The 13,700-nt window shown below is 44.5% G+C and overlaps 1 protein-coding gene across 3 annotated transcripts in view; it reads right to left on the minus strand.

Moving 5' to 3' along the window:
• HMBOX1 (homeobox containing 1) overlaps nucleotides 1–13,700 on the minus strand; it is a 165,199-nt gene that overhangs the window by 59,416 nt on the left and 92,083 nt on the right. For all 3 annotated transcript variants that reach the window (XM_049771122.1, XM_049771121.1, XM_049771120.1), the window contains exon 4: nucleotides 5,183–5,268. In XM_049771122.1, the coding sequence (XP_049627079.1) occupies nucleotides 5,183–5,268 (86 nt within the window). The remainder of the gene's footprint in view (nucleotides 1–5,182; nucleotides 5,269–13,700) is intronic.

The raw sequence follows: 13,700 nt of genomic DNA on the forward strand, positions 1-13,700 counted from the left end.
TCAGAAATCACTCCTGACAGGCTCAGGGGACCCTACGGGATGCTGAAGATTGAACCTAGGTCCATCCTGGGTCGGACGTGTGCAAGGCAAATGCCTTAGCACTGTGTTATCTCTCCCTCAAATTAACTCTAACCTTTTTGTTTGTTTGTTTGTTTTGTTTTGGACCACACCTGGTGGTGCTCAGGGGTTATTCTTGGGTTTGTGCTCATAAATCACTCCTGGCAGGCTTGGGGGACCCTATGGCATGCTGGGGATCGAATCCAGGTCTGTCCCGGGTTGGCAGCATGCAGGGCAAACACCCTACCACTGTGCTATCACTGTGGCCCAAAGTATTCAGTTCTTTAAACTATTTCAATACTGTGATATATTTGGGGGGCGGGGGTGTTTCTGGATAATACCTGGCTCTGTGCTCAGCAATTGCTCCTGACAGAATCGAGGTACTATATGGGATGCCATGAATCAAACCTGGGTCTGTTCCAGGTTGGCCACATGCAAGGCAAATGCCCTACTGCTGTGCTATCTCTCCGGCCCCTCTAAACCATTTCAATTTGGAAACAGACATCTCACATATAAATCTGCATATTTTGTGAAAGATAAAAAGCTTTAATTTGGGATCTGATTTTATGTCAAACCAGTTCAGTTTACAAGTAAAGCTAGAGATAAAGTACAGGGGATAAAGCACTTGATTTTGACATGCCAGACCCAAGCTATATCCCCAGCACCCCAAAGCCTACCAAGAGTGATCCCTGAGCACAGAGCTAGGAGTAAGCCCTGAGCACTACCAGGTGTGGCCCAAGGCGCCCCATCCCACAGAAAAGTTGACAACTAGAGAAGATACTGAAAAAACAGTTCGTGAAAGGCCCTCCTCTACTCAGGAATGTCAATGAGAAGCTACAGGACTTGACTAAATGCTTTTCTTTTGTTTGTTTGTTTGTTTGTTTTGTTTTTGGGTCACATCCAGCAGCGCTCAGGGGTTACTCCTGGCTGTATAAATTGCTCCTGGCAGGCTCAGGGACCATATGGGATGTCAGGATTCAAACCACCATCCTTCAGCATGCAAGGCAAACACCCTACCTTCATGCTATCCCTCCGGCCCCGACTAAATGCTTTTCTAAAGTCTAATGGCTGCTTTCCATACTGCTCTGAATCAAGAAAATGATAGAGATAAAGTTCTGAAAATTTCAGGGGCCAGAGGGATAACACAGTGAGGAGGGTGTTTGCCTTGCACATGGCCAATCCTATCAGAAGTGATTTCTGAGTACAGAGCAAGGAGCACTCCGAGTGTCGCCAGGTGTGGCCCAAAAACAAACAAAAATTTCCAGAGATGTGGGTGTTTTCTTTTCCTATTAATTACTTTTTTGGGGGAAATGAGCTGCAATCAGTCAATCTCTTTTGGGCTGAGTAGCTCTTGTCCAAGTGCTGCCCCATATCTGCATTCCTTCTACCTGCTGAGTTTGCCCCAGCTTTCATGGGCAAACAAAATCATTATTTTTAGCATTCTGAAAGAGCCTAAGAAAGTGGTTTGGGACAGCACCTATCACATAGGGGTAAGGCAATTGCCTTGCACATGGCCAACCCAAGTTCGATGCCCGGCATCTTATATGGTCCCCCGTGCCTGCCAGGAGTGATTTCTGAGCACAGAGGCAAGAGTTACCTCTGAGTACCACCAGGTGTGGCCCAAAAATAAACAAAAATTAAAAAAAAAAAAGTAGTTCTCCCTGAATGTGAAAACTGAACACACAATGTTTATTCCAAGAGCCAAGAATATGCCCCCATGCCCTCCCCCATTGTTAGAATTTAGCATCTTTCTCAGCCTCATACCAGGGTAAGTATCCACCCTCGGTGGGAGCAGCTGGGACAGAGAAAGAAACTACAAATAGCATGCTGGGAATCAGCGGGCTCTGTTATTATATCCTGTTTACACTGTCATTTTTTCGATCAGTGGGATATTATTTATACAGTACCCACCCATGAACTTCTTGTTTATCTTATAATAGAAATTCTCCACATCTATAAAAAGAAACTTCCGTGCTTGCTTCTGGAACTGGCGCGTGTGTTAACAATTTTGCACCTCGATACCCTTTTTATTTTTATTAAGCATTTTCTTTTCCTGAGGTTCTGGAGCACCCATTCTTCCTTTATCTCAAGGATGACTGCTTTCTTTTTTTTTACCCATCCAGCAGTAGCAAAGAGAAGTCTGAAGAGGAGAAAGTTCTCTCAGGGTGGCAGGGAAAGGCAGACCAGGAAGAGAAGAGAAAAGGTCAACTCTTGCTTCCAACACCAGGACAAGCATCAAGCAAGACTCTTACTAACATTAAAGGGGCAAATCTAACAGATGCTGGTCCTGGGACACCAATTTCAGGAAAACTCTCCAGTTTCTGGAAACGGCGCCCCTCAAACTTAAAGGCATCTGAATGCCAAATGTACTTAGCAGGCTTCAAGCAGTGCCTGTGAGAAGTTGTTGGCTCCTGCATTTCATCTTGACCAGCAAGATGCCAACTGAGAAACACAGCATTTGGTGCTCGGTGTCTGATCCGGCATGGGACAGCTAATGGTTTTATGTTTAGATTTTTATTTTCATGCTTCTTCAGTTACTTTGGCAAGTACCTTATTGTGATAAACATACAACAATGTCAAAGGATTTTATTTTTTGGACTTTGGGCCATACTTGGCATGAATGACTCAGGATTTACTCCTGGTTCTACACTCAGGGATCACTCCTGGGTGGTGCCTGGGGAACCTATGGAATGCTGGGGTTCAAACCCAGGTCATCTGCGTGCAAGGCAAACACCCTCTTCACTCTGCTGTCACTCCAGCCTCCAACGTGAAAAGTATTTTAAAAAGTATTTTAAAAGATGTTTTTAGACTATGAAAGTACACATTGCGAAGCCCTGCCTGGACCCCAAATACTGGGGGGAAATCACCCCCAAGCACAAAGCTGGGAGAAGACCCAGAACACTGCCAGGAGCAACCCTTTCTGTCCTTCTTCCTCCACTAGACACTGTTGTTCAATCCCAGGAAAGTTCAGGGGCTAAAAGCATTTGCCTCGTAGCATCAGGACATGTGCCCAAACCCTGAAGCCACCCGCATAGCCAAAGCACGTCCCAGGGGCTTTGACATGTTCCTCCATTTGCCCTGCACCACACCCCAACTGTGCACTCTGTGAGAGATAGGTGGAAATGTGTGAAAGCCATGGTTGGGGTGAACCCTCACAGGTACCACACCAGCCCTGCACTGCTCCAACCCTCCCTGACAAAAACAGAACAAAGGCCAGGAAAGTGGGGGACATTTTTCTTTGGTTTGAATTTTGGGTGACACCTGGCAGTGCTCAGGGCTTACTCCAGACTCTGTGTTCAGGGGTCACTCCTGGCATGTTTTGGGGATTATATGGGAAAATAGGGATCAAACCCTGTTTGGCAGTGTGCAAGGCAAGTGTCCTCCCAGTGATACTACTGCCCAGATCCTAGTAAAGTCTGAGATGGTTCAAGAAATACCTGTCATTTCCCCAAACAATTTTATAATGTAACATGACAATAGTTTTCTTTTTCCTTGTTTCTGGTTTTTGGGCCACTCCTGGAAGCACTCGGGTTATTCCTGGCTCTGTACTCAGAAATTACTTCTGGCAGGCTTGGGGGACCATATGGGATGCCAGGAATGAAACCTGGTCGGCTGCATGCAAGGGAAACACCTTACCACTGTACTGTTGCTCCAGCCACCATGACAACAATTTTCATCATCCCCCTCCCAAGACTGTCCAATTATAAAATCGTATATCACTTCTTTTCACAGAGCACACCAGCCAGCTTTGGAAAGATTTGGCAAAACATGTTTAGCATCAGAGTTTAAATTCTTAAAGATAAAGTGAACGATTTTGATTAAAAAACAAGTTAACTCATACAATGTTCTTCTGTTGAAGAAGAGAGGCTAGGCCTTGGGTCCAAGTCTGACCATGAGCAGAAGAGTGAGTTACAAATACATAGTACAAATTTAATAATAACAATATCTCTCTCTCACACACAAACACACACGCACCTGAAATTTTGGGGAAATTAAAATGAACACTTCTAAACATTCAAATTAATACCTATGATACCACTTAAAGCAAATTTGCTTCGATACACAGCAATGTCTACAAGAAACGATATCTTAAACTGGAAAAGCAGCATTGACCGATAGACCCAACTATTCGCTGCAGAGGCAAGAAATGTAGGCTCAGAGGTTATAAAAGCCCAGTCCCTTGGCAGCTGATCCTTTGGCACCAAAAGGGAGAGAAACAGACTCATTTTCTCCCCCATAAACATTTCACGCGCCACAGTCTATCGACTTGGAAATAAAAGTTGGGCTTCAAGGTCCTCCCAACACGCATGGTTGATGATTTTTCAAAGAAATCCCTGGCACCTAGAAGGCCGCCATGCCAGCAGGGAACAGCTCCTACCAGTTAAACCCCTTCCTGGCACATATAAACTGGAATTGAGAAGAACACAGAAACACCACAAAGTGGACGGGGCTGTGGTGGGAGGGATGGAACGGAAGGGAGAGAGAGACAGAAAGAGCACAAAGTCATGGCCCCCGCTTACCTTCCCGGAACTGGCAACAACCTGCACATACAAAAATGTGTCTCATAAAATGCAGGTTCTTTATAAAAGGCCTCATGAGTCCTGTCTTGCTTTGTCTTTTCTTTTTGTTTTGGGTTTTTGGTATCTGGGCCATACTTGGCGGTGCTCAGGGTGGCTGTGTGCAAGGCAAACATCCTCTCACTGAGGCTGTCCTATCACTGATAGTTTCTGGTTGGTAAATCAGATTTCATTGGAGGGTTGGGAAGCTTTTAAGAACTTTCAGTGGAGGGAGCAGTTGACCCGACACATGTCAGGAGCTCTGTTATATTTGCAAGAAAAGCACAGAATTGCTTTTGTAGTCAAAAAGTGGGGAGGGGAATTTTGCACTCTTTAGAAATGCTATTAAAAAAATGTACTAGCACAAATGGGAAAAAAAAATTCCTGGAAAAGTTCCATGAGATCCGAGACAATGGGTTTGAAATCCCAGGCACCCCCTTAGGAAGGAGGCCCATGTTGACAGAGGCACACTGCGGCTCAGAAATGCAGGCGGCACCCGCACATCTGCACCCAAGGGCAGAGACCAGACAGGATCCCAGAATGAAAGGGGTTCCGGGTTCAGTGCTTACCTGTGACCTGTGCAACAACTGCTTGGGAAATCCTCCGATTGGCAAGAAAGGCTTTGATTTCCTCTTTTATCACACTGCTGTCCCTCCTAACAAAAACAGAAGACAAGACCAACAATGTATGTTGAAGGTAGAAATCCTCGTCTTTGCTAAGAAGGGTGAGGCAAAGCGATGGGGAGGACACAGGAAAAATAAAAAAGAACATAAAATAAAGATCATAGGACACAAAATCAAAACAAACAAAAGAACAAACAATTAAACAACCCCCCCCCCCCGCAGGTATCCAGTCCTAAAACAGTGCATATTGGACAGACAGCCCAGACACAAGGCTTCACCTGGCGACTGAATTTATCTCACAATGACAAGAATCTTAGAAGGAAAAAAAGCAACAACAAAAATCAGCGGATTCCACCGTTAATAACGCCACTGAGGAATATTCAGTTCATTGAAAAACTTCTGTTAAAAGGACAGAAATAATTAGTCTCACAACTTCTAAAATATTAGCCATTTTTAGGGCTTTGTTTGGCCTTTAAATTGAGACCACCCCCCACCCCCGTAGAAGACCCTCTCCCACCCCAATTTAAGTGTGACAGACTGAATATAAAAGCACAACATCAAAAGAATATCTTAGGGCTGGATAAAGAGTACAATAGAAAAGGGCATTTGCCTTGCACGTAACAGACCTGGATTTGATCCCAGGCATCCCCTATGGGCCCCAAAGCACTGCTGGGCATGTCCTGGGACAGGACTAGGTTCTATCCCTTATATGCCAAAAGGGCAGGGTAAAGCCAATATTGATTTTCTTTGACACGTAACATTCAGAACCCTCAACACCTCAAATATATATTGTGTTGCTGGGATTATGTATTATAGAGTTAATTTTTCCTCCAAGGAAATTCTACTTATTAAAAATTCAATACATTCCCAAATGTCTTTCCACTCATGAGAATGACAATCAATACCTTGTAAGACCTATTTCTCTGGTAGAACAGAATATTGAAAAATACTCATACTTACTTATACCTTTGAAAGGAACAATTTGTCCTTGAAAACAAGGAGGGAGATAGTCCAAAGGCTCCCTATGATCCACACACCCTGATGGTCCCAGCACAACCAGGTGCTCCCTACCTTGGGGGGGGGCAACTCAACCTAAGAAAGGAGCACCTCAGTCTCAGGCAGGAGGGAGTACCTAAACCTAAAGAAGGAGCACCTCAACCTAGGGAGAACCTTAATCTCAGGTGGGAGCACCTAAACCTTGGGTGGAGCACCTCAACATCTGATGAGACACCTCAACTTCAGGCTGGAACACCTCAATCTTGGATGGGAGTACCTCAAATTCAGGTGGGAGCATCTCAGCCTTGATTGGGAGCACCTAAATCTTGGCCGGGAGTACCTCAACCTTGGCCAGGAGCACTCCAACCTTGAGTGGGTGTCTATTGTAACATTAGATGGGAGCATTCCAACCTTGAGCAGGAGTACTAGATATCAGGTTCACAGAGGGATGGGCAGAGCCAGGTAAAAGGTAGAACCTTTGGGGGGCCACCAGCAATACTGGGGTGATATTCCCCACAAAAATAATAACATCATAGAGGGTCACGTTTTGTTCATGTTCAAAAGTTTCACCCACTGGCCCCCTGAGCAAAGCCAGAATTAATCTCTAGGCACTGCTGAGTGTGGTCCCAGAGCACAAAAAGGAGAGGAATTGAAAGTCACACCATATAGTGCTGGGGATAGCAGCTCCTGGGCAAATCTGGACCTTTTTATAGTTGTTTTTTTAGGGAAAGGAAGGTGGGGGGTGGGGGACTTGAGGGATACTACCTGCTCAGTGCTTGGTGGTTGTACCCAGTGGTGTTTGGGGGACCATGTAGCAATGCTGAGGAACAGCAAGGGGTCAGCCATGTGCAAGGCAAGAGCCTTAATTAACTGTGGTCCTCTCTGTCTGGGCCTAATTTATTGTTTGCTTTTTTAAATGTAAAGTGTTATTTTTTTCATTTATTTCTAATGAAGTACTGTGATTTATCTTTTTTTTTTTTAAATTATGGTTTGTCTGGTTATCTGTTATGTATTTGCAGCTCCAAATCCCCAAAGTGTCCAAAAGTCCTTCGTACCACTCCAAGGTTGCTTCTCCCATCAAATGCCCCCACTCCACACAGCTTTAGCCCAAGGGCTCCTCAACTGGCACTGCTAGCCAGGGACCACCTCATCCTTCCCTTCGCTAGCCAGGGACCACCTCATCCTTCCCTTCGCCTTGTTCTGTTGCAGACATAAATGAGGGAAGTCACCCACTGTCACTTAGCCTGACACCCTCCAATCCCATCCAGACAGTGCGACCTGTTTCTAGACACCTACAAAGAGAAACTTTTGCAGCTATTAACCAATCTGAGGCCAAGGATCGTTAACTTTTTTTTTTTGGCCACACTCACGCTCAGGGTTACTCCTGGCTATGTGCTCAGAAATCGTTCCTGGTTTAGGGGACCATATGGGACACCAGGGGATCGAACCTCGGTCTGTCCTAGGTTAGCGCACGCAAGGCTGATGCCATATGGCTTGAGCCACCGCTCTGGCCCCAGGGATGGTCACTCACTAGTATGTCTGACCTTCAAGATGAGAGAGAGAGAGAGAGCTCAATGTGCTGATGGCAGGCAGGCTTTCCCACAGGAGGCCTAGACCCATCATCTCCAGCACAAGGCCCCTGAGCACTGCTAGGAGTCCACCCCAGGAAGGGATTCGAGCTCAGCTCCATGTGACCTCAAACATAAACATACATTAAATTATTATTAAATACTGGATTTTTGTTTAAAAAGTTATGACCACAGATAGGTTGGTTGTTTGGTTTTCTCATATGTAGATATCATGATTTTCCTTCCACTGTTGGGCACAAAAGTCTAAATTCAGATGTACTGTCTGGACTTTTGCAGAAAAAGACTGATCACAAGCCATGGGCTTATGAATATTTACAAATAATTTTGTGAATCAATAAAATAGTCTTCATAGGATGTGCAGTCTTTCTACAAATTATTTGGAGAAACAAAATTATCCTATTGTACCCTCCCATGATCAGCTGTGATCTAACTTAGAGCAACGATTTCAGCCCCAATGGGGAGGGACTGACTGTCCTGCTCAATTCACTCTCTCTTAAAAGGAGCAGAGCTGAAGCCATTTCTGACCAGCACCCTGAGAACCTAGTCTAAGATCTTCAGATGAAAATCCTAGTCAAAAAGAAGAGGAAGAAAGTAACCAGTCTTTTGTATATGTGGGGGAAAAAACCCAAATTGATTATGAATAATTTTTCCACAGTTGTTTCAATAAAGTTCAATAACAAAAAAAAAAAAAGTAACCTGTCAGGGGCCGGAGATATGGCATGGAGGTAGAACATTTGCCTTGCATACAGAAGGACGGTGGTTTGAATCCTGGCATCCCATATGGTTCCCTGAGCCTGCCAGGAGGGATTTCTAAGCGTAGAGCCAGGAATAATCCCCCTGAGTGCTGCCGGATGTGACCCAAAAGCCAAAAAAAAAAAAAAAAAAAGTAACCAGTCAGCTGATGATCCAATAGTTTAAATTTCTCATACTGATAACAGATTTGGATCTAAATACTGCCTAGTGTCCAAAACTTTTGTTTATAACTGCAGTATTTCTTTTTAAAATAAAATTATGCATTCTGGGGCCGGAGAGATAGCATGGAGGTAGGACGTTTTCCTTGCATGCAGAAGAATGGTGGTTCAAATCCCGGTATCCCATATGGTCCCCAGGCCTGCCAGGGGCGATTTCTGAGCATAGAGCCAGGAGTAACCCCTGAGCACTGCTGGGTGTGACCCAAAAACAAACAAACAAACAAAATTATGCATTCTCTTATCATGTTTTAAATGTGCATATAAAAGGAAAAGGCTCACAGAAATACATATTCAAGTCAAGCAACATAAAACTGCTGAGTAAAATATACTGGGGAGCAAAGAGTTCCCTAAAGTCAATCTAATCATTGCTGAATCAGAGAAAAATTGATTCAATCAGAGAAAACTGCACCTATCTCAATCGGCGTTCACAGATGAAACACCAATTCATCTGATTTCTCACAGAACTGGAGTATAAGCATTTGAAAATATAGGACTGCATTTCCCTGTCTAGGACGTTTTTTCTAGGAAAATTTAAAAAATAATAATAATTTCAGAGAATATTACTTTTTTTTTTTTTTTTTTTTTTTTGGTTTTTGGGCCACACCCTGTGACGCTCAGGGGTTACTCCTGGCTATGCGCTCAGAAGTTGCTCCTGGCTTCTTGGGGGACCATATGGGACGCCGGGGGATCGAACCGCGGTCCGTCCTAGGCTAGCGCAGGCAAGGCAGGCACCTTACCTCCAGTGCCACCGCCCGGCCCCTGAATATTACTTTTTTTTTGTCTTTGGTTTTTAGGTCACACCTGGTGGCACTCAGGGGTTACCCCTGGCTCTGTGCTTCAAAATCACTCCTGGCAGGCTTAGGGGATCATATGGGATGCCAGGATTTGAACCACCCACACCTGTCCTGTGTCGGCTATATGCAAGACAACTGCCCTACCACTGTGCTATTTCTCCAGCCCCAGAGAATATTACTATTAAGGTTAAATTGGAAATATGCTTTTGCAGAGAAAATGATTAGGAGGGATTTTGACAAGTGATTTAAGATGGAACTTAAATGAATCCATTTTAAATTTAATTCATTACAGTATGTTCTGGCTGAGAGAGGAGCCAGCCAGCACTGGATTGTGGCAGTACGGCCAAGTGGATGTGTGAATTATCCAGAGCTCGACATAGAATTCTCAATTATCGGGGCTGGAGAGATAGCATGGAGGTAAGGCATTTGCCTTGCATGCAGAAGGACGGTGGTTTGAATCCCGGCAGCCCATAAGGTCCCCCGAGCCTGCCAGGAGCAATTTCTTTTTTTTTTTTTTTTTTTTTGGTTTTTGGGCCACACCCAGTGGTGCTCAGGGGTTACTACTCCTGGCTATCAGCTCAGAAATAGCAGGCACGGGGGACCATATGGGACACCGGGATTCAAACCAACCACCTTTGGTCCTGGATCGGCTGCTTGCAAGGCAAACACCGCTGTGCTATCTCTCCGGGCCCAGGAGCAATTTCTGATGTAAAGCCAGGAGTAACCCCTGAGCACTTCCGGGTGTGACCCAAAAGCAAAAAAAAAAAATAAATAAATAAATAAATAAAATAAAATAATAATAATAATAATAATAATTCTCAATTATCTTTCTGTAGCAAGACAGAGGAATCCCCAAATGTCTGTAAAACAGCATTTGTTCCTATTCCATATTAGTATACTACATTCTTGCAATTCTAGAGTTTTAAGTACTGATCAATTTCTAAGTATTATGATTTTTGGGTTTTTTTTTTTTTAACCTCTTCACTGATTTCTAAGAAGAATCCTTTTCTTTCCTTTTTAAATTTTATTTCTTGGGGCCGGAGAGATAGCACAGTGGTGTTTGCCTTGTAAGCAGCTGATCCAGGACCCAAGGTGGTTGGTTCAAATCCCGGTGTCCCATATGGTCCCCCGTGCCTGCCAAGAACTATTTCTGAGCAGATAGCCAGGAGTAACCCCTGAGTGCCGCCGGGTGTGGCCCAAAAACAAAAACAAACAAAAAAAAGATTTATTTCTTTATTTTTGGTTTGGAGGCCACATCTAACTTACTCAGGGGTTACTCCTGGCTCTGCACTCAGGCTCTGCAATCAGTCCTGGTGGTGCTCAGGGGACTGACCCTAGGGATGCTGGGGTTTGAACCCAGGACGGCCACATGCCTGCTCCAGTCCCCAAGCCCTTTTCTTTTCTTGCTTTTGCTTTGTGGCCACACTCTTAAGTACTCTTAAGTTCATGGAGAGGAACAAGAAATGAGAGACCAAACTTGGTATAATAGCATGTAAAACATAAAACTCTAGCCCTTTGAGCTATCTCCCAGGTCTTTTAATTTGATGCTACTGCTAATGGTAATACGGGTTTTTGGGTTTTTTTTAGGCCACACCCAGGGTCCATCAGGGAACTGTGCGGAACTGGAGATTAAATCCAGGGTTCCCGCAAGCAGAACAGCGGCCTCAGCTGAAAGAACTAGTGCTTAGTCCCAAGAGAAGCGTTTGGAAACTGAAAAAAAATATCACGTCAAAGAACTAAGAGAGGGGACAGAGGGAAAGGGCTCTGCCTTCTGCATCACTCCCTGGCACCTTTTCCACTTGCCCAAGTCCATCTAGGCTTTTTTTGATCAATGAGACAATGAGGCATTAATAATCCCTGAGAAGAAATCACAAACACAACAAAAACAGCAACAACAAACACCCCACAAGATCGGAAAGATAAGGGGGTAGCTGACGATACATTCTTCTCTCTATAAAATGATAAACATCAAGGACCAGAGCAAAAGCACAGTGGCATTTGCTTTGCACACGGCTGACCTGGGTTCGATCCCCCTCCCTGCATCCCAGAGAGTTCTCAAAGCACTGCAGGAATGACCTGAATGCAGAGCCAGGAGTAACCCAAGACCACCAGGGTGGCCTCCCAAAAAAGCAAAAACAAAAAAGGAAACATCAATGCCCTGGTACACAGCTTTTCATCCCTTTTTTCCCATGAAATTCAAATTAAATGAGAATTACTATTAAAGTGTGTGCAAGTAAATGTACAGGTATGTTTTTGAAAACAAAACAAGACAAAAAACCACCTGAACCTGCTATAACTATTATTTTGTAAACTGACCTCTGGAAATAATCCCAACAGATGAAATAAATAATGCTCAGATTGTTAGCAAGAAGGAAACATCCACAGTGGGTAATCAAAGAGGCCCTGGGAAAAGGGCTAAAAATTTAACTGATGAGGCTGGAGAGATAGCATGGAGGTAAGGTGTTTCCCTTTCATGCAGGAGGTCATTGGTTCAAATCCCGGCGTCCCATATGGTCCCCCGTACCTGCCAGAAGCAATTTCTGAGCCTGGACCCAGGAATAACTCCTGAGCACTGCCGGGTGTGACCCCCCAAAAAAACAAAAAAAAAAATTTTTTTAATTTAACTGAGGTAGCAGCAATGATGTGACTTGACATCAGTTGGTTTACTCAAGATTACCAAATGACTACCAGATTTCAGCACTCCCGAGGCCAAATTCTCGGTGAACCCCAAAGTTCCATCCTGCGGCTCTATTCTCCTAATATTCCTCCCTCTCCTTCATCTTTCCACCTGTCAAATCATCCATTTCTTGGTGAAAACATGAATCTTTCAAATCCATTTCATCATTTCCTACTTCTTTTTTCCTCTGAAATTTATGGGGGGAGGGACTTGAGTCAGAGAAGGCAATACTCGGGGGCTATTCCTGGATTTGTGTTCAGGCCTGACCCCTGACCTTTGAGGAGGTTGGGACCAAGCTACAGTGTCCAGAGAAGAAACACTGGATACTAGGCAAGAACCTGATCCCCTGTACAGGACAAAATAGTACCTTCACTGGTTCCATTTGTCATCTACCTCAGAGAATGCATCAGTTTTTTCTTTTCCCTTTTCTTTTAAAATCTCTTTTGGGTAATCTACTCTTTGAGGTTTTTTGGATTCAAGGAATGCTGTTCATTGAGTTTAATATTCGATTTTCAAAATAAACCCCAGTTTATCTGTGTCTAAATGCTTGAATCTGAACTATCACCAACCTGCCATTCATTCTCAGCTCCCCAACATGTGAGGAAATCATCTTGTTCTGAGCTAAAAGTCCATTTCCCCCATCTCACGACATGCTAATGGTACAAGTTCCCAACTTGGGCTTGGCTCTCTTATCAGACTACACAGTCCTTTAACACCCAGAATGACTTCCTCTTTTGGGGTCTAAAGATGACAGAACCTGACTCGTCCCATGAAGGAGCAAGTGTGGAAGAGAAGCACCTGATCTAACTCAGCAAAGAGCTCCAGAATGCAGAAAAAAGCATGTGGGAGGCCAAGTGGACCCCCAATTCTGCAGGGAACAGAACCCCCATGCACTGAGCTGGGTGCAGTCCCTGAGAACTGCTGAGTGGGGCCCTAAAACTTAGGGCTGGGGGCACATGTCCGTTGAGTGCACTGGCCATGCATGTGGACCGACCCCTGGCAATGCCAAAGATAAGGTCAGGGTAGCTTGGACTTGAGTCCCATTAAGTATATTTAAGGTTTCGGTACCAGAATGGAAGGTCACTTGTGGGAGCCTAAAGCGGCACACCTCTTCCTTTGCTGAAGCAGAGGTGTTAAAGAAGTTTTCAAACACCCTCACAGCCACCAAGTCAAAATCCTCACTTCTTAGAAGGCCCTTTCTTCATCCCAAAAGCTTCCAGGACAGAGCAACACTGCCAAGGCTAGTCTACAGGTGGAATAAAATTATATAAAAATTTTAGTTTGGGGGCCAGAGAGATAGCATGGAGGTAGGGCGTTTGCCTTGCATTCAGAAGGACAGTGGTTAGAATCGCGGCATCCCATATGGTCCCCTGAGCCTGCCAGGAGCGATTTCTAAGTGTAGAGCCAGGAGTAACCCCTGAGTGCTGCTGGGTGTGA

This window comes from Suncus etruscus, chromosome 4 (assembly GCF_024139225.1).
Source record: "Suncus etruscus isolate mSunEtr1 chromosome 4, mSunEtr1.pri.cur, whole genome shotgun sequence".
Classification (NCBI taxonomy): domain Eukaryota; kingdom Metazoa; phylum Chordata; class Mammalia; order Eulipotyphla; family Soricidae; genus Suncus; species Suncus etruscus.